The sequence below is a fragment of the Trichosurus vulpecula genome, chromosome 2, assembly GCF_011100635.1.
Source record: "Trichosurus vulpecula isolate mTriVul1 chromosome 2, mTriVul1.pri, whole genome shotgun sequence".
Taxonomy (NCBI): domain Eukaryota; kingdom Metazoa; phylum Chordata; class Mammalia; order Diprotodontia; family Phalangeridae; genus Trichosurus; species Trichosurus vulpecula.
This window is the reverse complement of record NC_050574.1, coordinates 380487467-380503237: the sequence shown is the minus strand read 5'-3', so window position 1 is coordinate 380503237 and position 15771 is coordinate 380487467. Positions and strand designations below refer to the sequence as shown.

Below are 15771 nucleotides of genomic sequence, written 5' to 3'. Positions count from 1 at the left end.
AGACAAACAGAAGACATTGTTGATGATGGTGGATGCACAAGTTTTCAGTAGTAAGTGACCATTGCTATTGCTATTTCCAACTCCATTCTTCCCAAGGACTCTCTGCCATGTCTGATAGTCTGTGCCTACTCTGGTATTAGAGTCACCCAGAATTACAAGCTTGTCCTCTTTCAGCACATTGATGATGAGGGTCTCCAATTATTCATAAAATTTTTCTTTGACCTCATCAAGGATCATCATGGGGAGAGCGTATGCATTGATGATGGTGTCATAATATGCCTGCAAGTAGCAATCACATTGTCATAAGCCTGCATTTCCCCCTTTGGGGAGGCATATAAGCTTGTTGACTAGATTTTGTTGCAAAACATATATACCAGCTTCATGGTACTCACCGTCACTGTTGCTAGTCCAAAAAACAAAAAACAAAGAAACATGTACCCAGCTCCTACTTGGGTAAGCTGGTCTTCATTTGCTAGCTTTGTTTCACTGAGGGCTGCTACTTGGGTGTGATACCTGCTGAGTTTTCTCACAACAATAGCTATTTGTCTTTCACATCTACTAGATTTCATGTTGTCCAGAAGCATGTGCATATTCCATGTACCATTGGTGAATGGAATCATCTTTGCACAAGTTTTTGTACATTTTTTTTTGTATTTTGACTATGGGGTAGATTCTCTTCCTGTCATGGTAAGCAGGCCAGTATTAGGTTAGGAGAAGCAGACAATTTTTAAGGCAACTTTTCTAGCCCCTTCCTCACCCTAGGAAGTAAGCAGTGTGGTCCTTCAAAAAGGCTGCTCAGATACCCAAGGGCCTGCCAAATCCTACTGTTGCTTCAGTGCAGTGAGCAGACAACGCTATGGTATGGATCGCCAGGGTGCAGGGTTGTGACTACAGCTCCCGTTGTATCTGCACCTATTGCTTTCTCACTTACTTTTGCCAAAGGATGTCAAAGTAGGTAAAATGGTAAAATTGTATGGTTGATGTCTTTTGACTCATGAACAAATTGGATTTAAGTTAGGCAGAGTTGCTTGAAGTCATAGGCCTAACTCTTCTTCCAAAGTCATCAAAGTCCAGTGGCAAGACAAAACTCAAGAGGACTGGTAATATCATAGGATGACTCATGATTCAGTTGATGACCTTGGTGCCTTCTATGTCTAACCAAGCTCTAAATGTGCCACAGTTCCTCTTTCATCAGCCTTCATGGCCTATTGGAACAAATTGTTCACCTCTGCCTATTCTACTGGGGATGTCTTCACATACTTGAGGTAGTCACCCACCCAATTCAACTATGGGTTTAAGGCCCATCAGTTCCCCTCAACCTGGTTTAGCTGTTCTGCTGAAACAGTTTTACCAGGTTGTGGCTATTGTGCATGCCACAGCTTCTCAGGCAGGTGGACACCAAAGGTATAAAGCAGCCCTACCACCACCATCTCCCTCCTTCTGCCACCTGATCATCTATAAGGACCTCATCAGCCATGAAGAGATGTTCTCCTACATTGACAGGATCCAGGAGATCAAGAATGGGCTGTGCTTGGAGGTGGAGGGGAATATGGTCAGTAGGACAGAGGGTACCATTGATGATTCACTCAGTGGTAGAAATGCCTCTGCTGAAGGTCCTGAGGGTGAAGGAACAGATGCCACTGTAATCACTGGAGTTGACATAGTAATAAGCCATCATCTACAAGAAACTAGTTTCACAAAAGAATTAAAAAATGGAGACTGATATTGAAAGAGATTAAATATATGACATATAGGACAAAATGAACTTTGAAGCATATCAAATGACAGACACAAAGACTCATCATCTGACAAAAAAATTTCCTGGTAAAATTGGAGAGTAGTATGGAGGAAATTAGATTCAGACCAGCCCCTCACACTGTTTTCCAAGATATTGTATATAGTGACCTAAATATAAAATGTTACTTTATAAACAAATTAGAAAAATGTATAAAAAATTACCTTTCAGATCTATGGATAGGGATAACATTCATGCTCAAAAAGGTAAGTATAGAATCACAGAAGATAACATAAAATTTAAAAAAAAGATTTTGTGCAAACCAAACCAAAAAAGCTAAGATTAAAAGGAAAAAATAACTGGGAAAACTCTTTGAGGCAAGTTTAAGTGATAAAGATCTCATTTAAATGATGAAGATCTCATTTAGACCTATCATGAAATTATTCAATTTTATAGAAAGAACAAATCTCTCAATTGATAAACAATATAAATAAAGAGGCAGTTTTCAAGGGAAGAAACCTAGACTATCCATAGCCACATGAAAAAAATGCTCCAAATCAATATTAATCAGAAAAATGCAAACCAAAGTAATTCTGAGATTCCACCTCAAACAATTGACAAAGCTGAAAAAAAAAGAAATGGTAAATGTTGGAGAGGTTGCAGAGAAACAGGCACTCGATGTGCTTATTGTCAAGCATTCTGAAAAGCAATTTAGAATTACAGACAACTCTTATTTTATGTAAGCATACTACTATTCCACAGACCTCTGGGTAAAGTGATTTTTACATAGTGCAAATTTTCCTGACTACATGAAGGAAGTGAAGGAGGGAAGGAAGGATGAAAAGAGTAAAGAAGAGGGAGGTTCACCAGTGGAGGGGGCTGGCACATTATTCAAAGACACATGGGGGCCAGGACAGAAAATGGGAGGGGGGACAGAGAATGGGGACACACAAAATGGGGCCAGACATGGACACTGACAGGAGAGGACAGGCTACAAGTGGAATGGGGACAGACTGGTAGTACTCCAGTGTAGATTGAAAGAAGACACAGGGGCCAAACATGTTGGCCTATGGGTGAAGCAGACAAAAGTCTCTTCTGTCTGTCAGATGTCTCAAGTCAAGCCCTGATCCACTGGCTTCTGCCTTTACTTGGAGGGTTTTGGGGTGTTTTGGTGGAGTGTGGTGGGGGGAAGAGGGAGGGAGGGAAAGAGAGAGGGATAAAGAGAGAGAGAAAGAAAGAGGGGGGAGGGAGGGAGGGAACAGAACTGTATTGAAAAGTTATTTTTTTAATTTTCTTTCAGAATGAATTCCATAAAATTGAATTTGAATAATGCAAATTTATGTAAAGCATAAACTGTCTGTATATACAAAAGTTAGTGACAAAAAGTTGTTAAACTCTTTGACCTAGTTATACCACTGCTAGATTTATTTTCAGAAAAGATAAAAGAAAGAGGGAATGGTACTACATGTATAAAATATATACAGCAGCTCTATCATGGTGGAAAACTAAAAGTGTCCATCAATTAAGGAAATGCCTGACAAATGGTGGTATGTGAATGTGATGGGACTCTTATGGTACAAGAATTGAGGAAATAGGTGATTTCAAAAAGACATGGAAAGACTTATATGAAATGTTGGAGTGATATGAGAAGTACCATAATATCACTATTATTTTTTAAAACAATGTTTAGAGATTTTTATGAACTAATGAAGAATAAAATGATCAGTATCAGCAGAAAAATTTATACGGTTACAATAACATTGTAAAGACAAACAACTTTGAAAACTATAAGAAATCTGTTCAATAAAATGACCATCCATGATTCCACAAAATCAATGATAAAATATTCTTTCTCCGGAACAAAGAGGTGATGGATACAGGATATAAAATAAGGCCTTGTGATTTTTAACACAGCCGATGAGAATTTTTTTGTTTCACTATACATATATGATCATGAGGAATTTCTTTTTCTTTTTCTTTTCTTTTCAATAGGATGAGATGTAGAAGAGAAAAAAATAGATTGTGGTTAAGTAATTTTTTTAATTACATAAATGCAAAAATATGATTCAATTTAGCAAAACCTTCCAAATACCTGCATGGATATAATAATATCTCCTTAAATAACTCCTTAAATGAAAGACAATTTAAATAACTACAACAATATACAATCATCATGAATGAACTATGGCAGTATAATAAAATTATTATGATGAAATTAATTTACAGATTTAGTTCAATACCAAATCAACCAAAACTATACTTTGCAGATCTAGCCAAAATCCTGACAAATTTATTTGAAGAGGCAAAATATATCAGAGGATAAATAGTTTTTCAGTTTTTAAGAGGAGGAATAACACTTCTAGACTTTAATCTACTTCAAAAATCATCAAAATAGCTTTGTACAGGTTGAAAAATAGAAAGCATATAGACAAAAGCCACACTGAATATTTTTTAAATAACATGTTCATTAACCAAGTGTTTGCAAACCCCAAAACATGAATTAATTAGGAAAAAGCTCTATAAAGTATTGCAAAGCAATATGGTAGAAATTAGGATTAGACTTCCATCACTATCTACAATAAGTTCGAAATGAATATAAGATTAAAAAAGAGAGGAAGGACAAATCAAATTAACAAAACAAATTTAAAATCACTAAAATAGTAAGAATAGTCAGAATCAATTTTATATCACTGTATGCCTGAAAAACTGAAAATTTGTAGGAAATGAATTTCATCCTCTTCCTAGAGTTTCTTGCTACTCTCAACTGATCTCTGGGGCATCTCCTGAATGTTCTCTTTCACTAGGTACTATTGGCTCATTGTGATATTTGTTCAAAGTTCTTTGTTTTCTTTTTGAAATTGTTTTCAGTCTTTTGTCTGTCTTATGATCTTCTCTGTTGATTTATCTCTTTGTGGGCTGGGTCTTTAGTCAAGTTTTCTTTTTTGATCTTTTGGTTTTTTCAGCTTTTCTCTGATATTCCCTTTTACTTGATATCCCAATGGGGGAAAATGTGTTCTCTTTAAAACATGACACTAAAACATGTAAAGAATAATTTACATAGAACATGGCATCTAGTTTGGAATTATGCTTTGAAAAATATAGATCCACCCTTTGACCCAGATATCCCAATGTTATGCACATACCCAAAGAAAGTCAATAATAAAAGCAAAGATTCTGTTTTCAAGAAAATATTTATAGCATATGAATATAACAACAAAGAGCAGGGGTTGGGGAGAGGAAGCATATATCCATCATCTGCGGATTGGCTGTTCGAATTGTGGTGCATGAAATGTTACTATACTATAAGCAAAAAGAGTATAAGGATTTCAAAGAAGCATGGGCATACCTGTATGAATTAATGAAAAGAGAATTCATGCAGAATTACCCACACACATCTTTGCAAACATGAGAGACATAACCAATATGCAAAGGAATTGATTTAAATTTATAAGAACAAGAACTGTTACTGCAAAAGATAAATGGTCAAATGTTATGAATAAGCAGTTTTCAATGAAGATCTTATGAAAAAGTGCTACAAATCACTATTATTTAGTGAAATGAAAATTAAAGCAAACCAAAAGTTTCACCAGACATCCATCAAATTGAAAAATAAAACAAAAATTATAATTGTTGGAGGGGAGATAAGAAAAAAAGACACGTCAATATACTGTCAATGGAACTCTGAATTGGTCCAACCATTCTAAAAACAATTTGGAACTATTCCCCAAAGTCATTAAACTGTGCTTATCCTCAAACACAAAGATGCCACTTCAAGACATACCCACAAAAAGATCAAGAAAGAAAAGGAACTATATGTGCAAAATATTTATAGCAGAACTTTTTCATAGTGTCAAAGAATTTGAAATTAAAAGAATGCCCATCAATTGGGAAATGGCTAAGTAGGATATATGAATATAATGGAAATTGCATTATGAGGGATGATGAAAAGGGCTAGTTTCAATGAAACCTGGAAAGACTTTACAAACTGATCCAGAGTGAATTGAACAGAACTATGTATATAATATATAAAGCCACATAAATAATATGCAGAACTATGTTTAAATAAACAGAACAATGACTATAATAACAGTTTTTAAAAAGAAATAAAATGTTGCAGAAATAGGAGACTATGGGTGTGAAACATTGCAAATATGTTGGGCTTGATGTTTTTGTTTTACTTCCTTTTTTCTTTTATTCTTTGTTATAAGGGCTGAATTTAGGAGAATAAAAAGGGGGTGGCATATTTGGGAAAACAGGCAACATAAAACATAAACTATTAATCATTTTTAATGAAACATGAAATCTTTTAGGAAGACAATTTAAAGACAAAATAAAATTTAAATCTTCTCCCTAGACCTTCCTAATAAAAAAGAATATGGGTTTCAAGTCAAAGGAATTGTTCCCAACAAAAACAAGCAAAACCCTTCAAATATTGGCCAGATAAATCCCCTTATAATATTTATAAAAACAGATAACATCAAATTTATTAAAAACTAACACTTATTTTAAAGGATGTTGTTCAGAGATGTTTTCAGAACACATGATAAATATATTAAAAAGACAAAGAAAACCTTTTCACAGCACAACTATAAAGATTGTCAATATGTTCTTGCTATTGGATTTGTCATTTTATCTTTTGTTTATTTTATCTTTTGTTACTACTCAATTCTGCAATTTGTGTCTAAATAATTATTGTTGAATAAAAATAGAATTGAAATTATCCTAATAGGTACTCAGTGTTTTTCACATGCGGTTCAAAAGAGCATGCATTTTGTACTCGTGCTCCTTGTAACTTTAACATGGCCTGTGAATACAGCATCCCTGAAGTGTCCTTATTCAGTTAAAATTATTTCCTCTAATCATAAGAAAGTCATTTGGGCCTAAGAGAGGTGTCTATTTCTATTCTTCTTCAATTTTTATTCCTTTTTATGTTCATTATTCAGTTTCAATATTACATTAGCCATTTTACTTTTAATTTGGCTTTTTACCCAGAAACTATCTGTGGACTATCTTTCTCACTATCTGATTTCTTGTGAAATACTATCATTTCAAACTAATGCATTTCTTTCCATAGTATTTTTATTTGAGTAGGTACACAGCCAGTTAGGTTACTGTGTGATATTTCCATCTGATATGATATTAATGTAAAAATTCAGTTTTATAGATCTTCCTACTTTGAAGTTACCATTATATTTTATCTCCATTTGACTCATCTTTTTTTATCCTATTCTAGGTGCTGGTGTTCCTCAGTTCCAAGCAATTGTCTTAAATGGCCGCATCCAGGTTCTCACAAATGGTTCTTTGTTGATTAAACATGTTGTAGAAGAGGATAGTGGATACTATCTCTGCAAGGTCAGCAATGATGTGGGAGCAGATGTCAGCAAATCCATGTACCTCACTGTTAAAAGTAAGAGACAAAATGCTTTTTTAAATATCTAAAAGTTTTCTTGTGATATGCATTTGTAACTTATACATTTGTCCCCACCCTTTATCTATTCCCCAGTTCCCCAACTCCCTCCATATATATTTGCTTCTGGAGAGAGAAAGAGAAAGAGAGAGAAAGAGAGAGAGAGAGAGAGAGAGAGAGAGAATTAGTAAAATGTTAACACTTTACACTTTTAGCATGTCTTAAATGCTATGAAAGGTGGCTCAGTGGCTAGACTGCTGGGTCTGGAGTCAGGAAGATATGAGTTCAAATATGGTCTGAAACACTTCCTAGCTGTGTGACACTAGGCAAGTAGTTTAACCTCTGTTTGCTTTAATCCACTGAAGAAGGAAATGGCAAACCATTCCAATGTCTTTGCCAAGAAAACCCCATGAATGATATTGATGTGCGATGGTTCACAGGGTCACAAAGAGTCAGACACAACTGAACAAATGTTACGAAACTAAGAAGTTTTGTTTCCTATTTCCATTGACAATAATGACTGGTATAGGTTGCAAGAAATCTAACAGATGTGTCTTATCTAATGTCTTTAGCACCGACAGTCTTACTGTAGTGGTATCATTACAGGAACATCTTATAAATTGGTGATGGAAATAATTCTCTTCAAAGTTCCATTTTTATATATCTTGTTATACGTGAAATGATTTTTTTTTTCATATGTAACACATACAGGTTTTCTTCTGAAGCTTACTGTGAAACCATACACCTGGCAGTCAAATGTCAAACATGCACTAAAGCTTTACTTTGGCATCATCCTTGGGATTCATGCTGTTGGGCTACTTTAAAGTTGAGTGCATTATATTCAATTCTTTCAGCATTTTAGTGATAAATCAATTTATGATGGGTTCTGAAATTGAACTGATTGAATCCCACTTTATAGCAAGCAAATACTGTTATATCTATCTGTAAAAATTACTCTCAAGAAATCTATTTCTTTGTTGGTTTAGAAAAGAAAAATGAAAATAATAAGCTACATATTGACTAAGAGCATCTGTATCCAAAATTGCTACGCCTGGGTTGCATTTTCTGCTAACATTCTTACCTTAAGCCCCTGGACTATCTCCTTCCTTGAGTAAGGAAGATCCTTATCTTTTCTCTGTGTAATTTGTGGTTCAAAGGGATAGATGCCATCCTCATTGGTTTATATTGACTACTAAATTCACACAGCCAGCAGGATGGAATTGGTGAACGTAGGAGAGAAGACATGTCATTCCAACATCTCTTCAAGTTCCTGAAGGGAGAGAAAGACTCTGGAAAGAAATGAAATTTAGAGAAGATGTCAGTTTATCATATCCCTGTCGCCTGTTTACTACACTAGAGACTTGAGTAATTTCTCCTTGAATAAGATCCAGGACTCTCTTGGTTGAACTGAGTTACCTTGCTCCCCAAAGTATATCTCATTTAATCTGTGTTGTCTGGTATATGTTCTCACATATGTATACTATCTGGTGTCTGTTTTGCTATTAATTTGGATAAATGGATTTCTTTGTTATTTTCTATGTGTATTCATTGGAAATGGGATCTAGTGGGAAGGAAATTAAACTTTGGATTAAGTTTAGGACACTCCCTTTCCCATTAAAGATCAGGAATTTAACTTGAACTGGAAAATTATATTGCCTACATTAATAGAAACAGATAGATGTAATTCCAACAACTCTGGGAAGTAGATGCTATCATTATCCCCATTTTACAGATGAGGAAACTGAAGCAAACAGAGGTTAAGTGACCCTGGAGTCATACAGCTAGTAAAAGCTTTGAGGCAAGATTTGAACTATGTTTTCCTGACTCTAGGCCCAGTGCTTTATATATTTCACCACCTAGCTCCATTAAGTTTCATTGTATTGTACAGGACAAGGTTAGTTGAGGTCATTTGTTTAAAATAGGTTTTTTCATTGTTTATCAATCAGTCCTCTTCTTACTTTGTAATTAATATTGTCCCTCTCCCAGAGTCTCTCTGCCACCAAAGGCAAGCTATATTTCAAAATCATAAAAGAAGGAGATTGCAGAATTTTCCTTTTTAAATAATCAAAAATTTCTGCTTATTATAAGAGAAGTCAGCATGTTAAAACAGTGGATTTTATCCATATTAGGAACTTGGACATCCAAGAGGAATAATGAGGAGTTCTAATCAGTTCACAAAATAACCACAGTTGAGTGGGAATACTGGAAAGATCACTCTGGCCTCATCTATTTTTTAAATATTTTTCATCAGAAACACCCTTTTATGTTTATGACATCTCTAGACTTATCAGGGTTGGATATTTTTATTTGTTTTGCTTGGATAGTAATATAGGTAGCAAAGCCTCTTGGAGGCAAAAAAGATTACAGGTTGACAAAAGTTTGAAAAAACCCTTTTAAAAATATCCTCTTCCCTTGTACTTTTGAAAAAAAATTACCATGTTCTCTGTGAATTGGCTCCAATAATCTCTTCTTGCTCAAGCATCTCCATTCTTTCCTGCTATTCTAATTTCTTGAACTCAACCTATATACCTGCTTAATGTTCTTCTATTTTAAGCATACTCTCCATTGACTCTGCCATCAAGTCAAACTATCACCCTCTCTTCTCCCATTTTCTGATCTAAAAAGAGTAGTTTAAATCCACTGCCTCTAATTCAATACTATGTATATTTATTAAATAGTATTTTTTCTAATTACATGTAAAAACAAATTTAAAGATTCATTTGAAAATTTTTAGTGTAAAATTTTCCCCCTCACCTTCTCCCTCCCTAAGATGATAGGCAATTTGATAGATGTTATATATATGCAATCATGTAAAACATATTTCCATATTAGTCATATTGTGAAAGAAGAAACAAACTGAAAGAAAAAACTATGAAAAATGAAGTGAAAATAGTATGTTTCAATCTGCTTTCATCAATTCTTTCTCTGGATGTGAATAGGATTTTTCCTCATTAGTCCTTTGGAATTGTCTTAGATCATTGTATTGCTGGGGATAGCTAAGTTATTCATAGTTGATTATCATACAAGATCACTGTTACAGTGTACAGTGTTCTCTTGGTTCTGCTCAATTTACTTTGAATCAGTTCATGTAAGTCTTTTCAGGTTTTTCTGAAATCTACCTGTTCATAATTTCTTACTGCACTATAGTATTCCATTACATTCATATACCACAACTTGTTCAGCCATTCACCAGTTTATGGGCATCCCCTTGTTTTCCAATTCTTTGTCACTACAAAAATTGCTGATAAAAATATTTTTGTACAAGTAGGTCCTCCCCCCCCTTTTAAAAAATATGTTTGAAACAGACATAGTAGTAGTATTGATTATGCATAGTTTGATTGCTTTTTTGGCATAATACCCAAATTGTTCTCCAGAATGGTTGGATCAGTTCACAACTCCACCAACAATGCATCGGTGTACCAATTTTCCAACATCCCCTCCAACGTTTTTCATTTTCCTTTTCTGTCTCATTAGCCAATATGATAGGTATGAGGTGGTACCTCAGAGTTGTTTTAATTTATATTTCTCTAATCATTAATGATTTAGAGCACATTTTCATGTGACTATGGATGGTTTTGATTTCTTCATGTAAAAACTACCTGTTCATATCCTTTGACCATTTATCATTTGGGGAATGGCTTGTATTCTTATAAATTTGGCTCCATTTTCTATATAGTTGAGAAATGAGGCCTTTATCAGACATTTGCTATAAAAATTGTTTCCCAGCTTTCTGCTTTCTTTCTAATCTTGGTTGCATTTATTTTGTTTGTTAAGCACCTATTTTTTTGCAGGTAATCGGGTCAAGTGCTAAAGAAAATGCAAAATTTAGATAAGACCCAGTCCACAGTCCCAGAGAGATTACAACCTAGTTTAGAGATCACACACACACACACACACACACACACACACACACACAAACACACACACATAGCTAATATATGTGTGTGCTATGTTATATGTGTATATGTAGCTGATATTATATTACATATATACACATCTACATATATACATACACATACACACATGTGTGTATACACACACACACACACACACACACACACATACACACACAAGTGACATAGACATATTAAGGAATTGCCAAACAAAATTTTATGTGAAGTTTCAGGGGAAAATATTCTCCCTACTAGGGGAATCAGGGAAAGCTTACTGAAGTGATATTTTAATTCAACAGAGAGGGCATTTCAGTAATAGGAAACAACTTGAACAAATTCATGGAAGTGAGAATAAGATACATTTTCCAGTTTGGTTGGAACATAAAGATATTCAGGAAGATTAACAGGATGGTGATATCCTTGACTATAATGGGGAAAATTGGAGAGTCGGAAAGTTTAAGGGGGAAAATAAGTTCAGTTTTGGACATATCTAAGTTTAGATATCTGAAAGGAAGTTGAAAATTTGAGATTTCATGTCAGCAGAGAGACTGGGGCAAAATAAGTAGGTTTGAGAATCATCATAGAAAAGATCAGTAAATTGTAACTGTTGAGGTCTTCAAGTGAAGTAGCAGAGAGGAAGAAGAGAAGAGAGCCCAGGACGGAGTCTTGTAGGACACCTATGGTTAGAGAATATGACCTGGTTGAGAAGCCAGCAAAGGAGACTGAAGAATGGTCTGCTAAGTAGGAGAACTGGTACAGAACTGTGTCCTTAAAACCTGGAGGATAGAACATCAAGGAGAAGCGATGTTTAAAAGTGTCAAAAGCAGGAGAGAGATGAAGAGCAAGAATTAAGAAAATGCCATTGGTAGTTAAGAGATCATTAGTAACTTTAAAGAAAGCAGTTTCAGTTGAATGTAGAGTTCAGAAGCTTGATTGTGACAGGATAAGAAGAGAGTGAGAAGTGGAGGCACCTATTGCATATAGCCTTCTTTAGGAATTTGGCCACAAGGGGTAGAAAAGATAGAGGATGATAGTTATATGGGTGGAAACAATCAAGAGATTTTTCTTTGAAGGGTGGGGGAGACATTGGAATGTACTATAAGGAAGGAAATAGTAGACATAGAGAGATTGAATATAAGTGATAGATAACAGAGAAGACAATCTTTTTGAAAGAGATGACTTGGTAAGAATCAAGGCTACCTCTTCTTATGGGATAGGGGTGAAGGATGAGATAGCGGTAGAAGGCATTTGAATAATATGAGAGAAGGAAAATGGGAGAAGAAGGAGCTCATGATGAATGGACTCAATTTTTTCTATAAAACATGAGGCTATGTTCTCATGTCTCCTAAGCATGTTGACATTCTGCACAAACTGTATTCATTTGTCATCACCAGCAAAATTCTTCCATTGGTTCTGACCCCAAACAGGAGAGCCTTTAATTGTCTAGTTCTATGCACCCAGGAAACTAGGTTAGATGAAGATCTCTGCTCCTTCCCTCTAAGTTCTTTCACACTGCAGACATGCAGCCTAGGAGGACTTACCACAACTCTCAATCCCTAGGGTATCTCCTGAGACTGGTCTACCTAGTTGAAAACATCGATAAGATCAGGCATAGCAACTCCCTATTGTCCACTATAAGCTGCCTGGTTCCTGGCAGGTACTACAGGGTCGTAGAGATCTGGCATGTGGAAGAACCCCAGCTCCCTTCACCTCAATCACTAGAGAAGACATCTTTTACATACACACATATATACCACTTGATGTTATATGATGTTAACTACATGGTCTAGCTTGGGTAATTCTAAGTTTTCCATTTGGCCCTAGAAGTTGTTGAAATAGCCTGCCAAGAAACTGAGCCTATAATACAGCTTTCCTCCATGCATTGCCCTCTGTAGCCTTCCCTGAATGATCCAAATGGAGCAGGTGCTTTAGAAGATTTCTCAGGCCTGAGTAGGGTTGATAGGACCCTACTGACCTTTATTAACACTCCCAAAACCTGGCTAACAATAGATTTCTTGTGAACCCCACATTTTAAGAGCTATATTCTCTCTTGAGGATGATATTATTCCCCCTCTGTCCACCTCGCTAAATGGAGATGGCCTTTGTGAATCCTCTCCCCATTCCCTGAATCCCTATTAGAATTGAGATCACAACTTCCTGAGCCACAACTGTCCCAGAGTCTTGCCTCCAACCTCCTATTGATCAGCCCACAGCTGTAATGTCAATAAAGACATATCATTCTGGTGGGGCTCTGTCCAGATGGCAAGATCAAATTGCTCCTGAGATTGACTGGGCATGGGATATCATAGGCTTTGGGGAGGCTATAGACCTCTAATCTATTAAATCCATTTCCTTTAGAAATTTCACTCCTTTGCCCCAGAGATCCCCCTGGCAAGCTAACTGCAAGAGAAACTCATCTTTATAAGGCCTGGTATAGACAGAAACCCATCTCAGCCACTTAAAAAGCAACAAAGAACATTCCTCCTCTAAAGGATCCAAAAAATTTAGATGACTCTGCTGAAATAAGTCTTCAGAGTTCCCCCACAATATAGAAGTAAGTATTGACTTCATTAGACCCACCCCTCAGCAGCTATTGTTCCAAGGACTCCTGAGGTTTCTGTCTGAACTTGTCCAGAAACAACCTCAGTTTCTGGAGACAGCTTCCATAATAGCTCCTTCTCCCTCAAGGCAAGGAGTTCCTCTTCATCCCAGAACATTGATAGGAGAGAAACAAGGAGCTATCCTAGCACTGGTGGGAGTTCCCCCATCTCTGCCCAAATCTACTTTCTTTCTCCTGCCTCTGAGCTCAGCAAGAAGTGGAACCACTGGGTCAAAGACTATAGGGTGGATTTCTGGCTGATGGTACTCAGTCCCTACCCACATTAGGAGAGGATCCTTCACTTGGCAGCCACCAGGTCCATTAGGTAACTATCTGTCAGTTAAAGCTCTCACATTCAGAAAAGGTCTCTTCCACTAGATTTAGAAATCCATAAAGCATAGAGAAATGTGGCCTCTTCATGGTAAAAGAATTCCTAAGCAGTTAGACATTTCAAGTGAAATTTTTACAACAGGGTAGATTGTCATTAATGTTCCTCTCAAATAGTTAAATGATATTTGATTCTTGTCCTGCATCTATTCTGTATATTTACTGCAGATTTCTGTGGTTCAGTACCCATAATGAAAAGCAACTTATTTTGCTGTCAGTTCTGCACAGGGTCTAAGTGGTTTCTGTATCTATTTTCTACTGTAATTAAAAAAAAACCTTATCAAATCAAAGCAGGAAGTTCTTTAGAGTCGGTTACTTTTTGAAACTAATGAAAAATTATCTGGCTTTCAGATAACAAATACAGAAGCTCATATTCATAGTTTATACTCATGTGCACAGGTGTGCACATATGAACATATTCACACACAAGATTAATTCCCTTGATATCTGCATCAGATTTTCCCATTATTATTACAAGCATAAAATGTGTGTATGTATTGGCATGAATATGTGCACGTACTACATTAAGTATGAATTTTAATCGAATAGCCAATAAAGTATTTATTGTTTCTGAAATACAGCTAAGTAGAATGCTAAAGCTCTAGGATAGCATTCTGGCCCTTTCACATCACCTATAATCAATTTTGTATTCTTGGCATTTGATAGTCTGTAATCTTCTTCAAAAATAATCCATGTCTGTCTGTGTTTTCCAGATGTTCATATCAATCCTGTTCTTTACTCATGTCCTAAGCTATCAATCCTCAAATTAAACAGCTCTCTAAGCCACTTTATCCACTTCTTGTATCAGTACTCCATGGGATTTCTTTGTATTAATTGAATATACCTAATACATTTTCCAAACTCTGCAAATTCACCCTAATAGTCTCTTTATAGAGAGAAGCAGAGATGTTCTACTATCAGTGGGTGGTTGATTGTACTGTTTTCTTCAAATTGAATGGGGGTGAGGGAAATAAAGCCTATTTAAAATAGGATATGATTAAATAACAAAGGGCTTATCACATAAGGCACCAAGGTTTCTTTTTTATGAATCTGTTTCCATAATGATTTTCTTTTGTTATTTCATCCTACACACTTATGTTGAGTTATATTGTCATACGATATGAAATGATAACATAGACCTCTACTCAGTGTTCTCAACAAATAAGTTTAACCAACATGAATTGAGGTTCTACTATTTGCAATACACTATGGTAGGTCTTAATGATACAGAATCCATGCCCTCAAGATATTTATATTCCACTGCTTCTCATACACAAAGCCTAAAATTCCTTAAGCAGAAAAAAATTGTTTTAAGTTACTAAGGAGTCTTAGGAAATCCTAAAATCTAACTATAGTCTAGATTTTCTTTAAAAAATGAAAAAATAATTATAATGGAATAATATTGAGCTGGTTTTTTTAACCTTTTAGTTAGCATTTCCCAAAATAGAAAGGGATCTTAGAAATCATTTAGACCAGGAGTTCTTAACCTGGAGTCTGTGAATTAGATAAAGGAAATGATAACGGTTTTTCAAAATAATTGGTTTTCTTTGAAATCCTAAGTAGGTCATTTTATGCATTTAAAAACATTATTCTGAAAAGAGTCTATATGTTTCACCAGACTGCTAAATGAGTCCAACAACATGCACAAAATACTTAAGAGCCCCAAGCCTAGTCCAACCCTGTTTATTTTTAAAATGAGGAAACTAAAACCCAGAAAAGCAAGTGCTTTGCATGCTAGGTATGCAGATGG

At 35.6% G+C, this 15771-nt stretch overlaps 1 protein-coding gene across 1 annotated transcript in view; it reads left to right on the top strand.

Annotated features, from left to right (window-relative positions):
• Positions 1-15771, top strand: part of DSCAM (DS cell adhesion molecule) — a 776379-nt gene that overhangs the window by 455872 nt on the left and 304736 nt on the right. The window contains exon 11 of the mRNA XM_036744150.1: positions 6969-7142. Within this exon, the coding sequence (XP_036600045.1) occupies positions 6969-7142 (174 nt within the window). The remainder of the gene's footprint in view (positions 1-6968; positions 7143-15771) is intronic.